Source organism: Pyrgilauda ruficollis, unplaced genomic scaffold (assembly GCF_017590135.1).
Source record: "Pyrgilauda ruficollis isolate IOZ18807 unplaced genomic scaffold, ASM1759013v1 scaffold2, whole genome shotgun sequence".
NCBI classification, from domain to species: Eukaryota; Metazoa; Chordata; class Aves; order Passeriformes; family Passeridae; genus Pyrgilauda; species Pyrgilauda ruficollis.
In genome coordinates this window covers 13,339,291-13,354,093 of record NW_024519206.1, presented here as the reverse complement: position 1 = coordinate 13,354,093, position 14,803 = coordinate 13,339,291, and the positions used below count along the sequence as shown (strand labels likewise).

The 14,803-nt window shown below is 38.6% G+C and overlaps 1 protein-coding gene across 1 annotated transcript in view; it reads right to left on the bottom strand.

Moving 5' to 3' along the window:
• Positions 1-14,803, bottom strand: part of CHN2 (chimerin 2) — a 160,665-nt gene that overhangs the window by 75,589 nt on the left and 70,273 nt on the right. The window contains exon 3 of the mRNA XM_041466701.1: positions 11,655-11,710. Coding sequence (XP_041322635.1) covers positions 11,655-11,710 — 56 coding nt within the window. The remainder of the gene's footprint in view (positions 1-11,654; positions 11,711-14,803) is intronic.

The following is a 14,803-nucleotide window of genomic DNA, read 5'->3' as shown; positions in this document are numbered from 1 at the left end:
TGAAAATCATTAATGAAACTCATAGTTGTATAAATTGTGAAACACCAGTGAATGCCAAAATTGTTTAAAACTCATGTCATATTGATCAGGAAATAAGATGTATGGTGAAACAACCCAAATCACTACTAATCCAGTAATCTTACAAAGCCAGCAACATTCAATGACATCTAATCTTGAGGCATGCTCAAAGAGAAATGAAACCCCGCACAGCTCTGCTGGCACTCTACAAAAGCCTTTGGAAGCTCGTGTTTGAGAGACTCTGCATACTCCAGCCTTGACTGCCAGCCTGCCAAACCTGATGGCCTCTCCCCACCCCTCAAAAAACCCCTACTTGTTCACAGTCTAGTTTTACATAATTTTTTACAATGTTACAGCATATCCTTCAAGGTTGTACTTGGATTTGATGTCAACACTGAGAAGAAAATAAGCCTTCTTAAAATGAACTAGCTATCTGAGCTAATTCAATATATAATGTTCACATAATTTCAAAGTTTACTGAATTTCAATGCACTGGGATTTGTGACTCCCCTTCTGGCCAGGGTGGTTTAGGCCTAGCATGACATATTTCCACTAATGTACAGATTATTGTATTAAAATCCCACACCACTCTGCAAGACAACTCATCACAAAACTACTGGGAATGATGCAGGCAGGAGGTGAGCATCCCCTAATGTGACAGTTTTTCATTGCAAGCACTGACATCCGAGCCACACTGCACTGAAGAGTTCAAGATACCCTGAAGAATTCTTTCTGCGTAAGTACTATCACAGAAATAAAATAACCCTAATTTCAGAAAAATTTAATTTCTCTTCAGCTTCATTGCACAAGACATATTTCCTTATCCAGTGGCCAGAGCTGAAATCTAGAAATGCTGGAATGAAAGTTTAGAAATCCCCCCAGGACAGCAATTCTCTAAGTCAGAAGGGCCAGCACAGTACAGCATTGTGTACTGTGGACCCATTTCAGCCACTGCCTTAATACTTCCATGATGAGAATATAAATATTGTTTCAGAAAGAAACAATAAGGTGGGTAGCTGCACCTGGTTCTCTGTTCTTCAAAATACAGAAAGAACAGGGAAACAAGATCCATGAGTTAATAATGTTGGTGTGTTTACTCAGCGCAGGCAGTGAGGCATTTTCCCAAAGGAAGTTTAATCTGATATATTTTCTGTTTGGAACAATCCTAATTATTTTTCAGTAACTCTGGTTGACTGGATATAAATATGTTTTTCAGCTCAGTTTGACATAAAGAGAAATAGAAGGGTTGGAAGAGAAGCTTTCAAGACAAGCCCAGTAAAAAACAGACTGTAAAGAAAAGGAGTTTATTGTCTGTATTGTTCAGCTTTTGGCAGATTTATCATAAGCCCACTGCAAACTTTATACCTACAATCAACAACCAAAATGGATTAAAGGAAATTGCAAGCCCCTATTAAATGGAATGAAGGAAAACTATGCTGTATTTTGTTACTCCTATTAAACCTTTTTTTTTTTTTTTTGCCTCCACATTTTTAAAGGAAAAATTCTACTTAGATTAATTAGCATGTCTAAAATTCTCTCCAAATAAGAAATTATTTCATACCAATGATTCTTAAGCAATTTGAGAAAACATTCTTTTGGAAGGGGAATATTTATCTTTTTTTCTTTTACCTTTTAACCATCTTTCTCTTTATTACCTTATCAGGCTCTCTGGCATCAGTATTTTTAAAGAGAAACAACTCTTGGTTTTGTAAAATGTTTCACACCACCAAGTCTGTTGCTAATTTTGTCAGTAGGAATAGCAGCAACACAACATCTCTAGTCCCCAGCCAAGGACAGGCCAGTTGTGGAACTTACAGTGCCCCTACGTAATGAAAAGATGGTTTTCTCCCTTAAGGTTTTCAGTCAATGTCACGTGTAACTTCCTGAGGATATTCCTGTACTGTGATTGTGTGGTGATGGAGGAGCAAAGGTGTTCCTCAGAAAGAACCCAGAAATGCCCAAGTCCCTGGAACACATTCCACCCACACTGCCCATGTGCTAGAAGCTGTGCAGAGAGAAAGGTGACACGAATGGTTTGGAAGTGTGCATCTCCTTTTATCAGTCACAGAGCCACAGACACACCAGCGTCATGGCCACTTGAAGAATACACATTTAGCCACGAGAGAGCAAGGAATTACAGTGCCTCCAGGAAAGCAGCTGGGAGCAAGAGGTCAAATCCATTCAAAACTCCAGAGGGCCAATGACCAGACAGATCTCTGGAGAAAATGATCCCGCTATTGTTACTGGTCAATAAATGAACTTGAATCACTGGGTGCTGTCTGTAGCAAAAACTGCCAAACTCAGAATGTCATACTGAACCCAAGAATGCAGCTGACAAGACATTTAGAATAATCCTCTCCTTGTGACGTCCACTCAGAAAGTCTGTAGATGGAAAACCAACTGTGGGTTTGGCACCACATCTCAAGAAGGTCTGGAGCAAACAAACAGAGTGAGCAGGAATTTAGCAACTGTGAAAAGACATGAAGAAAGACTGGCCTAAAGAACAGAAAGCAGAAAGGAGCTGTTGCAGAAAGGTACAAAGAAGGCTGCTTTTGAGAGGAAATAAATTTGTTGTCTCTGTGTTGACTAGATGTGATGAGAAGAAATAGGCTTAAACTGCTAAAAAGAAGACAGAAAAATGTTAAAAATAATTAAACACTAACTAAATAAGCAGAGGCAGTCAAGAAATCCTCATGAAGCCTTTTTCAAGGCTTTAAGAAATGGATATGCAAACATATCTTCTTGACCCAGGAATGACATCTTGAGTTTCTTCTGGCCCCAAGAGCACAGTCCAGCCTATTCCTCACCTCTGCCTGGACTGTTCTCAGGAGATAGGGAGAAGCAAGCAGCAGACTTGAACAGGCTGTAAAAATCACAGATAAAACAATGATAATACTCTGCCCACCCTTATGGGGCTCTCAGGAGAGAAGGAAGCACGGAGAAGGCAAGGCACCAAGAGAACTGTTCTGGAGGAGAAAGCCAAGCCTTCAAGTGATAAACTTGTCACCACTTAACTAAATAACAGAAGCCAGTTTAAATCCATCATCATCATAACGAAGCGCCAAATTGTGTTTAGTATCTTCCAACAAAATAATTCTGTGGAAAATTTTACAGTGCCAGGGAGAAGGTAGGAGTGTTCTTCACCACTAGAAAGAATGTAAAATAATATAAGACAAGAGTGAAGAGCACAAAGAATGTTTCTATTAACTGCTGTTCAAAGCTGCACATCTCTGCTCTGATGGCATGCTGCAACCTACAGAGAAGGCAAAATGCATAATGACTCTTTTGCAGAAGGATAACACATAGCAAAGAAACACAGGAAGCTCTGCAGATGTGATTGCCACTGTAGCACTTACTGCAGGTTGATTTCCTCTCAGTCAAGGTTATTTCTACCATTTTTAAAGACAAATTACGTTCAAATAATTTATACCATTTGTTTACTTACTTGCTTGTACCAAATTTTCAAAAGAGCTGCTTTAAGCCATCTTTTCTGAGGGTATTTTTAACTCAGGTTTGTTTCCTTTCTATGACCTTGAACAAGCTGACCAGCACCCAATAATCAATACACCAGACAAAACACTATAAACTCCAGAAGGTAACAAAAATCTCTCCCAACATGGACATGTCTATTGCTACTAAACCATAACAAATTTCTATATATACTCAGCTCTAAAAGGAAAGATCAAGACTGAATAGGAAAAGAAAATCCAAATATTTTCTCATGCAGTAAAGAAAATAATGGTCCCCTGAACCTGAGCTAAAATAAAACATTAAATAAATCTTAATCAAGAAGGTTGCTGCTAAACAGTCAGGGAACATAGGGTCAGGTTCAAACAATTTCAACAGCAAAAGCAGGAATCATCTATTTTGTTGTGCAGCTTCCATTCACTCAGTAAGGGCATCATTAAATGTAAAAGGAATATTGATGTTACCCTGAATGCAGGATGAAAAATTTGAATACGACATTTAAACTATGCTCCTTTTTTCAAGAATGATCTGTTGAGTCATTTAAATGGGAAGAAAAATATCCCCAGCAGCAGCAGATAAACGCAGTAAGTCACACCAATGCTCTGGATCCTTCTGTAACAAGCGAGAAGCACTAAAACATTCCTATGATGCTTGCCATGACAGTGAACAGTTCCAAAAAGATGTGTGTGACTGATTGATTTGATCATTCTTGTCTTTAGCTATATACATACATGTACAGGAAGTACAGGAAGGAAGACAGAGATGTGCAGAGTTTCTATATTTATTCATATTAGGAAATGCAAATTCATTGTTGCTCAATACTCTGAGTTCCTGGTTTTGACTGGGGTAGAATTAATTTTCTTCACAGTGGCTGGTATGAGGCTGTGTTTTGGATTTGTGATGAAAACACAGTTGATAATACAGAGATATTTTTGCTATTGTTGAGCAGGCCTTGAACAGAGCCAAGGCTTTTTCTGCTTTTCGTACAGCCATGCTGGTGAGGGGCTGGGGTGCATGGGAAACTGGGAGGAAACACAGTTGGACAAATGACCCCAAGGGATGAAAGGGATATTCAGACCCTGTGACATCATGCTCAGTAGATAAAATGGGGAGAAGAAGGAGGTAGGGGGGAACATTTGTGGTGATGCTCTTTGTCTTCCCAAGTAGCTGTTACACCTGATGGAGCCCTGCTCTCCTGAGGAAGGCTGAACAGCTGCCTGCCCATGGGAACTGATGAATTAATTCCTTGTTTTGGTTTGCTTGTGTGTGCAGCTTCTGCTTTTCCTATTAAACTGTCTTTATCTGAATACATGAGGTTTCTACTTATTATTATTCTGATTGCCTCCCCAATCCCACTGGTGGGGCAGTGACTCAGCAGCTGCTGAGGGGCTTGGGGTTAAACCAGGACAGTTCCTCATTTTGAAACTTGAAAAAAAGATACCAGACACAAAGTCAGAGAGCAGAGACAGCAAGACCTCCTTCTACAGGCACAAGGAATACTGGCCTGAATTGCAACAGGTATGTAAACCTGTACAAGCACATAGCTTTTTCACCTACATGTAGGCTTATTGATAAACTTTATCTAGGTCAAGATATGAAAGAGGCTTTCATTTATTTTGGCTTGAAAACTTCTGATATTCAACACCATGTCTAAATAAAAAGAACCAGCTTAAAAGAGTGATATGTAACAAGGATATGTAAAAGGAAATAAAAACCTAGGAGAATAGCAAAAAACACAAACACAGACACACACATCACGCACTTCCAAGGAGTGATGGAAGGGAGCGTGAAACTTTGCAAAGATTTCAAGCAAACCCGAAGGGATAATTAGCACGTTCATCAGTCCATAAAGACAGCTACCTACAGTTTGTGCTCATCAAACAAGTCAGAGCTTGCCATCATGTCTTCCAAAAAGATGGTTTTAGCTTTTCCATTTCACAGTGATCAATGAACGCACCGACTGGTTCATACTGTATGCCTCTGATGAAGATGAACACTAGTCTAATTTGAAAATCATAACCTAAACCATTAGTAAATCAAAACTGAGGAAAGTCAAGTGAAACAGATAAGCCTCTTCTAGTTTTGTTTAGCTGTAACTACTTAGATGAAATATTTACTATCATGCCTGCAGAATAATTAGGAAGATTTCTTCTCTGTTCAGTAGTCAATGGACTGTTAAAATGAGAATGATGTGGCTTCATCTGAGTGCTCCACCACCTCACTACTGCAGCAGAGAGAGACTGCTCATGAACTCTAGGAGAGATGAGATTTCCTGTCAGTCACTAAAATGCCTTAGAAAAAAGCACCAGCAAATTTCTCTGATATGACGAATACAAGGGAATTTTGGGCAAGCAATATTCCAGCCCCCTTCTTTCTTTCCCTTTAGCGGCAAACCACAGGCACTCTGTGGGGCAAAGTTCACTCTGGAGATACTACAGAAAAATAACATTTTTATTTAGAAATTTATTTAGAAATACCTGCAGGTAGCCAGTTTAGAGGGATGCTGGATACAATATATTTTGACATCCCACAGGCCCTCCACACCAGTTAAACTGAACACCCTTCCTGGCCTTCAAGTATTCTCAGCCACCACCAGTGCAGCCAGGCTTCCCACTCCCTTGGTATGGGTGTCAGCTGAAGAACTTTCCTCCTTTTGTCAATGTTTATTCAAAATTGCTCTTTAGCTTCATTTGCCCACGGACTACTGCTGTGTCCTCTTTGTTTCTATCATAAAGAGGGTTATAAACACACAATTAAAACATCAGCAATATTATAAGAATTTGAAAATATAGGCTCCATTAAGTCTTATATGTACAAACATTTTCATTAACACAAACAGTTTTCAGCACTATTCTGCTCATTTTCACTTAATTGCTGGCTAATGGGGTCTCTTGGTGTGTCACTGTGTGTGTTCTGAGGTTTCTTTCTAAGGGAAAGATAATATAATATTCTGAATTATCTCAGATAAGCTCTGAGGACTGACAGTAAAAGACACCTCATGGCAGTGTCTGACTTTTTCAGTAGAGCAATTTGAACAAGTGCCATGAAAATTTCCATTTACTCCCATTATTTACCACCAATTTTATGGCCAATTTCAATGCCCTATTACAGCTCTCTCGTACTTTACCACAGTATAGAAATTGTTCTTAGAAAGATGAGGGCAGAGGCAAAGAGGAAATATTCAGCTTGTAAAGGTCAGTAAGTGAGCAGAATAAGAGAATTCATGGAAGACTTATTGCAAGGATTAAATACTTATTATCCACTCAGATAAACTCTTCAAATATCTTACTAAAGCTGAATTTTAACAACCTTGCTCAAGCTTGCTTAATCACAAACTTTTCCTAATGTGCAAATATAAAGTATTGTTGTATCTGAAAGAAGGGCTGATACAAGTATCCAGTGTTTTTAATATTGCAGTTGTTTAAATGTTACTCTTCTAATTGCATTGTTCTCAGCTTGAATCCCATGCTTCAGAAAAAACTTTGGAGAGAAGTTTTGGAGAAGTTCATTAATCCTGTATATTTGCAGCTGGTAATGCACAAGATGGCAACAGCTTTAGAGACCTGCTAGTGACAATTTCAACAGTTATGCTCCATGAGATGCCACTATCTGTACACTTGTTTTGATAAATCTAGGTAATGGATACCCAGAGGGTCAGAACAGTTCCTGACCCTCTGGATAGTTAAAGACTCTCAGCAGTACACTCTAATATGCCATCATTATTTTAATCCCTTACAATGACTTAAGCAAAAAGAAAAAGGGATTTTTTTTTTCAGAGAACAGTCTCCCTTTGTAATCATATTTGTTTTTAGTCAAGAAACCATAATTTTTATGTTGTAAAGGCAGAAACAATAATCTCTCACTTCTGACACAACCTATTTGGAATTCAGAATGACAAGGAAGGCAATTAGCTGACATTTTTCTACAAATAATATAAGTTAGGGCTCTAAGGCTTTGTCTACACTAGGGAAATTTAGATGAGTTTCTCAGTGTTGCTGACACTGGCTTGGCCAAGGCACCGTTAGGAATGTGGAAGGTCTAATGCAGACAAATTCACCAGCCTCAAAAATTGCTATCAGCAATTAAGGACTTCTTGGAACAAAATGGGAATACCATTCACAGGTATGAATATTTCTACACAAATAACCCAAGAACCCATGAGTAAGACTCATCCCCTCCTTGAAAAAAATTTTGAATGTGCCTATTTTTTAACCAAAAATAGTCCGAAGTAATGTCACCATCCTTCCTTAATTCTTTTACTTTGTTAAAGCCTCAATTTCTTAAAAATATATTTTAACTTTGAATAATCTACTCCTGAATTACTTCTTAAAATTAAGAATCATTTGACAGTTTCCTTTTGAATAAAACAAAGAAGTTGAAAGCTTGAGTTATTTTCTGAGAATGTAATCTTTTCATAAGCATTTCTGTAGAATAAATCCTAAAAGACACCTTATAATATGACTTCCTCAGAACACGGATGGGATTCTTTGGTGCCTATCACTACGCCACTCAATATTTAAAAGCTACCCCTCCACCTGAACAGCGCTTTTAAATGGAACCTTTTCTATTTAAAAGCTAAATCATTAAAACACTGCTGGAAGGAATATGGTTACAAATGAGGATATTGGCAGCAATCCAGTGTTATTGGGAAGGTAGGATATTCACACTGGTCCGCTGCCAGTGGTGATTAATTAAAAGACCTTGGATACCTGAAGCCTGAATGGTTCATTCAATATGATTCCCATTGCTTTTGCTGACAAGATATTTATGCAACCAAAATAAGAAAAGGCAAATCATGATAGCAAAGCTCAAAGACACAAAGATATAAACGTTCATGTTTTATTTACAGTCCCAGCTTTTAGTCTGGAGGTTTACATATCAGGAGAGGTGATTTCTGTCTCCACAATGTAGTTTATCAAAAAATCTGCATAAATTAGATGGTAGAACTGCAGAGATCTGAGACTGAAACCCTTGTGACTATGGAGAAACAGAGAAGTAATGGAAGAGCAAATGGATGTGAAGAATGTGAAAGATGACAATGGAAGAGATGGAGGAATGATGAAAATGCTAAATAGTGAAAGAAAAAATAACAACCTATCCTTGTTTATGTGTTGTTACAGATTTGGCTTGCAGCAGATGCTTCATTTTCCTTTCATTCCACAGTGCAGAATTTGCCAATTATGAAAGGCATCTTCCCACAAGCATGAAGGATTTCAAATTATTTGCAAATTTTTAGATTTGTTTGAATTATTTTGAATACTAAATTACACATGGGAACACCCTCAGCAAAGTCCACTTCCTATGATATGCACATGGAGAGACAAATCTTTTCCATCAGCCACACATCCTGCTGACACTTTCTCTCCAGATACTGGATAACCATCATTTAACTAAATGTGTACTAAATAACTACTGTATTTCCAATTAATTATTATTAATTAATAAACAGCACAAAATTAGATTTTGAGATCTTCCTATGTAACTGGAAAACTCAGTATTAAAACACCATCTTTACTGAAGCAAACCTGTAAAATCATCAGATGACAGTGAAATCAAACTAGAATCGAAAAACAACCCCAAAACACCCACCTTACAGACTGCATGCTTGGAAAAAGGCAATAGGAGACATAGGAACAGAGTCCTGAATTTCCTCTCTAAAATAATCTGTGATGCTCTATAAAACCACTGTGTAGTTCTACTTCATAATATAAACTGATAATATGAACCACATATTTGTGTTTGTTGACATCTTCTAGGTATCAGGACATCCCATCTGCCCCACCTCCCCAACTATGTGCAAAAATAATGCACATCAACAGTGTCACACTGGATTTTTGGCTCTTGGGTCAGAGAATCTGTGTTTCTGGCAATCAGGCTGTGAACACATACAGCTGAGCTACACAAAGATTCGAAATGCAAGTAACAAGAACCAAAGATCTTATTTGTGGGAATTCATATTGCTTTATATACCAACCCCTAAACAAAGTCTCTGTATTTTCAGCTGTTTAACTAACTTAAGACAAAATCCCAAACAACTCAAAATAGGACTCTGCAGTCTATGAAGCGAGCAACTGAAAATGGTTCATTAGTTAGAACCAAACCCAGACTAAGTGAAACAGATATATTTTGCTTATTTTGTTATGCCCTGTTCTGTCAACTATGTATTTATTTAACTAATATGATCTTAGCTTCTTTCTGCAAATCTTTGGAGGCGATCTGAATAGGCACTTAATATGTATGGTCTTTAAACATCAGGTAAAGAGGATAACCTGAGTTGTACATAACATGGTCTTGAGTTCAAGGAAATAAGTTAGATACAGCACATTGGTAAGGAGCTCACAGCTGCACATTCTCTTCCCTTGTGTAGATAACATTGTTTCTAGAACAAGAATACAGTTGCTACACTACTTTGACTATTTTACCTTGATTCAAATGTTCTCTCATGGAGGCAAAATAGAAAATGCTTAAATTTGAGTTAACATAATATATTTTGGATAGACTTTTACAGATTAACTTGTATTCCCACAAAGATGAGCTCATATTGTAGACATGATTTTCTAAGCATTCAGTGCTAATTAATCAGCTTTTCTAAAAACAAGTCCTTCCTCAAAATAGTCTCAATATGAAACAGGTAAAATAGATAAACTATTACATAAAGAAAAGAAAGGAACTCCTCTAAGGCTGTGCTGGAAGAAAATGAATTGTTTACCTTAATTTTTTACCTTAAAAACCTTTTATTTTTAACTATACCATGAGTAGTTTGATATCTGTTATGTGATATTAATTCAGTAAAAACCTTACTGTCCTCTTTAAAGAATACCAGCCACAGAGGCCTAACTGTCTTTGGTTTGCATGAGGATTTCAGAGAGGAAGGTCTTGATGAAACCTGTCAGCACATGTGCCCTGAAGTCCCAGAGGGATACGCTTCTCCCCAAGCCTCGTCTTTGACAGGGAGAAAGGATGACACAAGGGTTCACCCACTCTGGCGTTTTGCTCGTCCTTAGCATCCTGTGTGTATGTCTTGGGACCATCCCAAACTGACAGGACTTGAAGACTTCCATACTGAGGCCAAGAGCCTACTCTCCCTGCCCTGCAACTAGCAGAGGGCACTTGAGAGAATAATGCAGAGCTCTTTTAGTTAAGGCTGTGGGTGGACTCAGTTCCTGGGTTTGCAATGTAAACTGTACTCAATTCCTGGGTTTGCAATGGATTTTCCTCATTAACCCAGGCAAGTACCTGTGCCTTGCTACAAAACCCCTGCATCACACAGAAGTGTTTTGAGGCAGTATGTAAATGTCTGAGAGGTGCTAGGACTCTGCTTTCATGGGCACACAGTGTGGGGAGAGGTCAGGATGATGCCCAGGAGTAGAGCTGAACATCACACCGATGAGCCGCAGTTTTTGTTTTCCTGCACGTCATCTTTTACACCCTCTGCAATCACTTCACCTGTTTAGTAGTTTTATTGCCAGTATTGCATGTCTGTTTGCACAAAATTTGTCCCTGACATTATAGGAGATAAAGCTATTTCAGTTTTTTTTTCATTGAGCAGAGACATCTACATGTTTTCTTTTACTATAATGCCATGCAGGGTGATGAACTGACATACTAAAGCAAATAGAAATGGAGAAATAAATACAGAAGAAGAAAACAAGGGGACAAGATGACTCAGCCAAACCTGCAGCCCTGCAGATTTCTAAACATTCTATAATCTTCAAAGTCTCCATGAGAGAACAGAGTTCTCTGGCTATCATTTCAGTATTTTAACTTGAACATAGTATTAGGCAGGAAGCATTCAACAAACTGAAGCTGTGTGTATCATGTTGAAACATATCACACAGATGTTATTAGGCAGATGCAGAAAGAAAAATGCACCTTCATTTTGAAAAGGAAACTCAAAACTTTAGGTAGTACACAGAAAAGCACACTAAACAATGATGAGTAAGTGCTTGTCTAATGAAGGTACTTCTAGTGGTAGAATGAGGCTGCCATTCCTAATTAGCAAATATTATCCAGCTTTAATTAATCAACCTTAAGGGAAATGATTATATGAAATAATGGCATAGAAAAGTTAAAGCAAATAACACCCACAGACTGTACAAAAGATGTTTTGGTGATCATATGCTGCTGACAATTCATCAGATATAACAAGGTAGAGCAAAAGAACTGACCTCCCGAGGACAGATGATTCTCTTGGGACGTGGTGCCTCTTGTTGCAATTGATACACTGTCAAACACAAAAATGTACAGATCATTAGAAGATGGCAACATACACAAACTTTTATTCAGATGAGTCTTTTTAGCCAGGGGCTGCAGAGAAAAATGCAAATGTAAGGCGATGACAGCAAAATGAGGTATTTCTGTGTGTCTAAGTCATTTATGTGAAAATCGGTTGTTGACTGGCAAACTAACTGAAGTGGTCAGTGCTTTAACTGTTAGAAGTATTACCCTTTTGTACTGGTTTTTACATTTCTATACCAGGGAAGATGAGCCAGAAAGACCTACTAGGTCTGTCTCAAGATAAAATCCCACTTTTGCATACACCATGCTGTAACAACCCAGGAACATATTGTATACCAGTAACACCAGCAGTTTTTTGGATAGGCCAAGAAAAAGCTCAATACCTTTGAATGGGTTCATCACAGTCTCATAATTTATTTTAAGATATACTGGCAATTACTGAAGAGCAAGCAAACATTCCTTTCAGAGCAATTATGCCCTATTCAAATGGCCCTGGATCAATTTTGCAAATCTTCTGAGGGCTGCAGGAGAGAGACCTGAGGCTAGGGGTACTTGCTGCCTGGCCCCCAGACTCTTCACTGCATCTATTTAATGAGATCCTCTCCCTCCCTTCCACTCCAGAGTCGTGAGAAGAAGCTGACATGCAATGACAGTAATCAATTCCAGCACAGACAGACTGTCTCTCCGTAACTCCAGTAAAAATCCCAGAGGTTTGGATTGCCTCCCTCGAGAAAGGCCTTCTGTATGCTGACCTTCTTGTATTTGGAAAGATCATGTCGTGCCCATGAATTTTTTTAAAAGACTGAGTTTCCAGAACACATTTATTCACAGTGCTAGGGAAGCTCAGAATTATGCCCTGAAAGATGGTAGATTATGGGAGGAATAGAAATATCTCTAGGTTTGATAAACACAGAAGCCCTGTTGCAGAAAGTGAATTGAAAAGGTAGGTGTTAGCCCTCAGCACCTTTTCCCACCTTCTGCACCTTCTCTTAACTGGGTCTAGAAGCAAGGAAATCTGGAAAGTGGGGAAATCCCCAGCTTGCACCCAAGTTTGTCACACAAACTCAATGGGATGTGAAAGATTTGGGGGCTCCTGCTTCCTGCTCACATCAAAGTGCAAAAACCCATAACCTCTTCTTTAACTGATCCAACCTTCATCCCTGGTTCCTGGGAGAGCACAGAAAGACAGCTCATAATTTCTTACATTCCCTACCAGTCTTATTGCTGGATGTAATCCAGCTCTACATTTCTACTAAGGCTTTGGATTTACTCTGCATCATTCAGCACTGTCAGATCTCCTGCTACTTTTGCACAAGATTTATGATAAATTGATCATATTTTGATAACTCCACGATAAGTATGTTCTTTCTTACCTCTTGTAATTATGTGACTAAGATTCAAAGACTTTACTCTTTTGTGATCAAACGACTTGTGTATCTGAATAAAGTGTCAAACAATGCATGAAAATTTTGTTCAACAACCAGAGATTGTTTTTTTAAATGTCTGATTATTCTGGAGCCCAATATCATGATTATAGAATTAACTTCTGAATGCCTGAAATGAGCATAACCACTGATTGAACAAGTTAATGATGCTTAATACTAAACACATCCAAGAGGAAAATAACAATTTTTTCCTTACCCCCATTTCCAGTGGAGAGAAGGAGCTCTAAGGATTCAAAATATGACAAGAATATGACTGCTTCTCATTTAAAGTAAATTATCTATTTCCCCAATTAATTAATTTGAATTTTAACTGAAAAATCATACTTCATAAAAATCCCATGTTTCAATAATCAAATCTTTTAAACATAGATTGACATAGCAAATTAAGCTCGTGGAGTTTCTAAGACAGCTTTGATAGGAGTGATGCAAAACAAGTAGGTCTGGAGAACACACAGGAAGCCTATCTTGTGGTGTGCTACATTTTTGAGAAATGAAAAAAGCAAAGAGCTCTCTTAACATCACCAAGAGGGTGATCTCTGAGGGTGACAACACCAAATAAGCAATGGTGGGGAGAAGAGTCAGCATTTCACAAAACAAAGGAAGGAATGATTAACAGGAAAGGACAGATACAGACCTGAAAGCAAACACAAAAAACTGGATGTTTATAGGATGTAGTATGATAAATCAGTGCAAGGATTCATGATGAGTGCAAGGAAGACAAATCATCTTAACAACTGTATTCTGAATAGAGTGGAAAATCTTGCTGTCATTCTCAGAGAGAGGTGGGTAATTAATCTGTGCAATAATCTGAACTGAAAAACATATCTGATTTAGAAATACATGAGAAGAAAACATAGATTATAACTATAGAAATAAATAATTACAAATTATATGCTAAATGTACTGGATGAGAAAATGGCCCAAGCATGATCAAGACTGAAAATGCTGGAAATGGGAAATGGTTTCCTCTGAAGGACAAAAAATTCAGACTTGGCTATATTAGCTTTAAATTGATAGTCATTAAACTGACAGAAAAACAAACCAGTGGAACAACTGGAGGGAGATACAGAACCATTAGATGGAGGGAGAGAAGAGAGACTGGGAGCAGAGGCAGGACTGAAAACCACCAGTGGCACTGTGGAAAGGGACATCGAGCAGCTCAGTGGGAGACAAACAACGGCGAAGGACCAGACAGACGGACACACAGCTGCCAAGGATTCCCAGTAAGGACACACAGCATGGCAGGGGTGGGAAAGGTAAAACAACAGTGAAAGTTCAGTTAAGTGGAAAACAAGGAAGGCAGTGTCTCCCAGACTAAGGCGTTAAGGAGCAAAGCCAGTGTGACCCTACCAAAAGCTGCGTTTTCCTTTAGAAAGGTCTCTGCTGTTTCTGCTTCAAATGGTCGCTGTGAGAAAGCCTGCTAATGGGCTATGAATACAGTGCAGTATTATGGCTAAGGTGACTTGAGAAAAATGTGCCCTACAGCTAAGTTCCAATGAGCACAGACACCTCATTAAGTGACCTCATTTTCAGAAGTGCTGAACATCCTGCAGCTCTGCCTGATCTCATTATACACTTTTTCCAAAGCGCTGGGCACTCTCACTGAGGCTGACATTGCTGAGACCCCAGCACAG